The sequence below is a fragment of the Eucalyptus grandis genome, chromosome 1, assembly GCF_016545825.1.
Source record: "Eucalyptus grandis isolate ANBG69807.140 chromosome 1, ASM1654582v1, whole genome shotgun sequence".
NCBI classification, from domain to species: Eukaryota; Viridiplantae; Streptophyta; class Magnoliopsida; order Myrtales; family Myrtaceae; genus Eucalyptus; species Eucalyptus grandis.
Window position 1 is genome coordinate 51,001,149 of NC_052612.1, and position 5,455 is coordinate 51,006,603.

Here is a 5,455-nt window from a genome sequence, read left to right on the forward strand (position 1 = left end):
CTAAAATTTGACAATGAGATGAGAGATTTGTAATGTTGTAAGCATTTTTAGATTTGTAATATGATGTAGAACCATGGTAATATATTTCTAGACTTCATTATGATAACGTCAAATTCTTTCATTTTGAACTGAGATCGCAGAAAACCTAATAAGAATATTTTGTAGTTGATACTATTGAAATATGTCTTGAATTTGTGCCATGAAATTACGTATATTTCGGTGTTAAAGTCCAAGTTAGATATTTGCTGATATCTAATTGGAATCCACCAAGAAAAATAGAGCAGGAAATACAATCGCCGACTTATAGTCGGATTGTTGAAGTCTTTGAATTAATATTGGCAATCGAACGTGGACTTGAATTGCAAATTAGTCGGTCAACTGGTTTCCTTTTGTTGACCAAGACGTGACCAAATTAGACTTCTTCTCTGTGGCGGTGATATTAAAATTCAAGGGCTTATTTTTGTGGGTCTTTCTTCAAGATATATAAAGCAAGTCTTGCCGTGGCCCTGAGGTCTTTCTTGAAGCGTCGTGTGCGCAAGTGCTTGGTGGGCGAAGACGTCCAGAGGGAATGCATGAATTATGTCAGTGTTCGAACCATGAAATCTTGTGTTAAAATTTGTTTATAATTCTTTCCACAAAATTGAAAGATTATTTCGTGAAATGAATTTCGAGACTAAATACTGTGTGAGTTATTGAGTGTAATTGGGGTTTGAAAAATACTAAGAGTGTTTGAGTGATTCGAGTGTGTAATCTCTATTGTACGCTTGATCTATAATAAATTCGTTGCTACACTACAACCGAACCATGTAAATCTGATAGTCAATTTATTTTCTTGCTCTGTTTATTATATTGTTCAATTGCTTGCATTTCACAACATATATCATCTTCGGCCACACATGATAAGATTCTGAAAGGATATCATCTGAACCTGATGCCGATTGCTGATGGCCGATGGAGTGGAGCAAAAGCAGAAGAATATGTTCCTTTTTCGGTTTGATTTCCATCTAATCTCTTTCGCTATTTGCTTTAGTTTCAGTCGTCTCAAGAATCACTCTAATTACGATAGTCCATGACCAGTTTGTCTCCTACCTCTTTCTCGCCTGTTGTTTGCTCGTTTTCGTTTGCTAAAATGTGCACGAAACAGTCGGATTTGGGAAAAAAAGGCGTAATATAAATGGCAAATCAAGAATAACCTGCTCGTGCCGGGGGAAAATATTGTAATGATCCCCTTTATCTAAGGAAGAATTACACCACACTATCCATAGCGAACTTCTACACTCTGTGATGCGCGCACAAAAGCTCCAAGTGGAAGATTGATGAAATTCTCCCGCAAAGCTATCGCTTACTCTCAGTAGGCGCAACATTCCTGGCAGAGCCAGCAGCAGCATAGGGCAAACATGCTGAATTTGTCAAGAACAACAAAAGCAAGTCATCAGAGAACAGTTTGAAAACTTAGAATAATAGCGGAGAGACAAGCAATGTTGAATGGTGATGCGGTTGCTGTCACACTCTCTAGAGATTGGACTTTCTGGCTCATTGATGCATATTTGATTCATATCTTCAGTCGAAGCTAACAAAGAAGGCGAATTCCGTTGGCTTACCATCCATCTATGAAGCTCCTCTCTCGAATGGCCTTCTCTCGAGAGTCCCTCTCTCGATAGTCTCCTTTCATCTTCGTGCGGCTGCAGCAAAAGAACTTCCTTTTCCTGGGGTGTGGCGGGTCGTCTGTCGGGTACCCTTAAACCAAAAAAGAAAAAAGAGGTGGAAAGCTTGAGCTTTCAAATAGGCCTTAACATTTTTTACTCCGATAAATCAATCCTTCGATCAAGGTCGACAAGAACAGGGTGGGAAAATACCCGGAGGGGGTCGGTTCTGTTGGGCTTCTGATTTGGGCATCTGGTAAGAGAGAGCAGGAACAAAGAAACTAGTGCCTTTCGCAGCCCTTTGTGTTTACTTACTGAAGCTGAAAGTGTGATGTTTTGCTTGCTGGTATATATACTGGCAATATTCCCACGTCTACAACTTTATCTCGTTTCAAAAGGTGCACATCGATTCTCTTCGAGGGCGAGATCAATTTGAACACTTCGAGTTTTGTGGTGGCCGATTAGAATTCTGCACCTTGCTTTACGCTTCGCCGTGCCGATAAAAAGAGCGAAAGCATCGCCTTTCGGCAATAAACAGAATCACATCTATAGTTGCCGTAAAAAGAGAATGAAGTGTAAACCGGAATGCATCCGAAAGCATATTTTTAGGACAAATCCTCCAACTGCCAAAAGCATATGAAAGAGGAATATTGGGAGAGCTCGACCTACTCGAAGTTTGACAATTCCTGACTCGTAGATCACGCAAAACTAGTTGCCAAAATTGAAAGGAATGGCTTGTGGAAGTTGTAAGAAGTGAGAGAGCAATGGTAATTTATGTTTATCAGGAAAGGTTAACTTGCACGTAGCGCGGGATTCGATGGATCTAAGTTTATTGTTGGACTGTCCTAGCTCACTTCTTCAAACACCCAATAACCATAACGTGGCATTTAGCATATTAACTTTAGCACGTATTCTCGACACACCGAATATTACTTTACCACCACTAAATGTTGAATCGATTAGAGCTTAATGCAGCAGGAATGCCATTCCACAGTGTCACTTTCTAAAGGCTATGTGAACATGTTTGAGTATTCATTCCGTCATAAAACAACTATGATATTCCTGCCAAAAAAGAATGATCAGAGCCCATTTGGTTCGATTTTGGGGAAATGCCTTTGGAATAATGCAAATACCTTTAAGGTAAAGAAGTTTTCCAAAATGCTAGACTGTATGGTAAACTATAACTGAAAATGTTTAGGGAAATGCAAGACTGTTTGGTAAACATATATTTGAAAAACCCTTTAGTGTGACCAAATTAAGTTTTTTAGTTTTAATATTTTTGAAATTGTAAAAAAGAAACAATGACTATATAATCTTTTATATTTTCATGTTGTGAGTAATGTAAAAGATATATATTAGTAAATTTATTTAAAAATTATATTAAAAGAATTTGATTATAAATTATATGCAAAGCTTAACTTTTGGCCTAGGGTTCTTTTAGATTTGTTTTCAACTTTGAATATTTTTTTAATTATTGTAGTATTAATCATCTTCGTTAATTAATAATCATTCTAGGGTATTGATAAAAAAAATAAAAATTGGGCTATTGATTGTCAAAAGATAAAAATGACCAAAAAAAAAAGAAAAAGGTGAACCCAACATTTGTAAAGGTTTTTATTATTTTTTTAAAAAATAAAAATAAAATCGGATGAAACTCCGTCGCTGATCAACGGCGATTGGGATGTGGGGAAGATGATCGGTTTAAAAAAAAAAAAATCAACGGATGAATAGTAGAGGTGGACTTGCATTTCAAAATCTTGAAAGCCCAAAGGTCCCCACCTGCTTTGGGCTTTCAGCATTTCACTTTCAGCATTTCAAAGACTAGCATTTAACTAATGATACCTCCAAATGTTGAACCAAACACCTAAATTTTTTTCCAATGGGTTTCGGGACTGAAAGCCCCTTGGGAATGTTGAATTTGTCATGTGTCTTTTCCTATTGTTTGAAAAAAAAATTTGCATGACTTGTAATTTCGATGGTCATATATCAAAATGCAGGCATTTTCTTGATTAGTAATCTATGTTAAATCATGATGATATTATTTCTCTACTTTATTATGACCATGCCAAATGTTTGCACATATTTTCAAGAAAAATGATGATATTTAGCATTTGGAAAGGTGATTTTCGATCAAAATTTTTCAGGAATAACAGAATTGGGACATATACCCTCGGCACCATGTAATTTCGATCCATGCATCATCGCTAACAGAACATGCACGTTTACCCAATAATTTTTGGAGCACATAGCCAATGCCAATGTTTCTATAGGTGCCCCCAAAGATATTGCATAAGTGTTATTGTTTGAATCGAGGCCTAGGGGAAAAAAACAAGGAAAGAAATTAAGCACAAACTTTAATCGAGAACAACAAATACTCTTATCTCTTGAACTACACTGGAGTTCAAATTATTTTAATTCTTTATTTACTCTTTTGAGGTTGTCATTTATCCCAAAATTGTAAACTATCTAGAAACAATTTCATTATGTATGTTGAGCATATTAGGAATCTCCCGCACATATAAGCTGTCCTTTTGCATATCGAAACACATAATATGCGGATATTTTGGTCATAGCTAGATCTGAGCTCTCAAGCATTAAGAAGTTTAGAGTGTGTGGATAACTTGATCTAAATTCTGCAATAGATGCACATTAACTTTTTCTTAAATTGAGAACACTCGAAATTTAATAATATACTCATATTGACCTGTAGATTCACGTATAACTTTTTCATAGTTTTCGTGAAATTTTCTATTTTAAATTTTGGTGGGAAAAAATAGTTGCTATTTATTTTTTAAAAGATTTGACCAAATGCTATCACAAAGGCACTCAGATAAGAGCCATCCAAAGCATATTGCTTTCTAACTCTCAACCGTATGTTTATATTTACACAAGCAGTGAACATTCGCAAAGTGCTTGTCACCATGAAGTGATCTTCTCATCTCCACCCTCAATATATATGTAGTTTAGTAAATAAATCATCGTTTTTGTAAAAAATTTCTTACATGTGTTAGTAACATGCATTGTCATACCTGTACATTTAAAATATTAGGATGTTATGAACGTGGTCAAGTTATTGTCTAGATGTATATAGGATCTTTTATGATTACGTTTGGCTGTAAACGATTTTTTTTTCACCATCTTTTTTAACTATTTAATTGACTTTTATACAAGCAAATGATGTTGCATTGGGTTCTTCAATTTTTTCTCCACATTCTTGTTAGTTGCTTCACATAATCTGACCTTTCTTTGTGTTTGCATGTGAGACTTGTATCAACTTCTCAGACATAAATAAAGTGGGGGAAGCTTTAGCACACGAAGAGAATTGTTTGGTTCGCAGAGGAGAATTGTCCAAGAGATACTTAAGGGCATGAACTAAATATCTCATTAAAATATGTAATAAACCTTAATAAACTATAGATGCCCTATCAACTCTGGTCAGTCTTTCCTTTTGAAAGGAAAGTGCAAATACTGCAACAGAGATGAAGTTCATATCTCTAGATTCATATAGTAATAGTGACGACCAGTAATGAAAAATAGGAAGTAATAGTCACCAGAACTTCGGACATTATTCAACTAATTCCTTTTTTTCAGCATAATTTATTTGAAGACAGTTGGCTTTACCCAAGAATTGCCTCCTCCTGAATGGGAAAATCGCCGTTGCATCTTCGAATTAGTCATAAGGGTTTTGTTGAAGAAAACGCCAAGACACATAATACAAGCACTAAGCAACTCTAGAAATTCTGTGTACACTCGGACATTAGCCTTGACATCTTTCTTTTGTTGATGACAAAATCTCTTAGCAGCAAACATAG

General features: G+C 35.7%; 1 protein-coding gene across 1 annotated transcript; it reads right to left on the reverse strand.

Moving 5' to 3' along the window:
- Positions 1–1,149: 1,149 nt before the first annotated feature.
- Positions 1,150–2,054, reverse strand: LOC104425357. The gene is made up of 3 exons (XM_039301629.1): positions 1,857–2,054; positions 1,602–1,737; positions 1,150–1,400 (listed from the first exon to the last, which is right to left on the reverse strand). Exons 1-3 carry the CDS (start codon positions 1,894–1,896, stop codon positions 1,349–1,351), a joined length of 228 nt encoding a protein of 75 aa, XP_039157563.1. The 5' UTR covers positions 1,897–2,054; the 3' UTR covers positions 1,150–1,348.
- Between the last annotated feature and the right edge of the window lie 3,401 nt (positions 2,055–5,455).

Coding starts and splice junctions, on each gene's coding strand:
- LOC104425357 (XM_039301629.1), bottom strand. CDS start 1,896: ATGCCCAAATCAGAAGCCCAACAGAACCGACCCCCTCCGG. Junction 1,738..1,856: donor ACAGAACCGACCCCCTCCGG/GTATTTTCCCAC, acceptor TTTTGGTTTAAG/GGTACCCGACAGACGACCCG. Junction 1,401..1,601: donor AGGAGCTTCATAGATGGATG/GTAAGCCAACGG, acceptor TGACAAATTCAG/CATGTTTGCCCTATGCTGCT.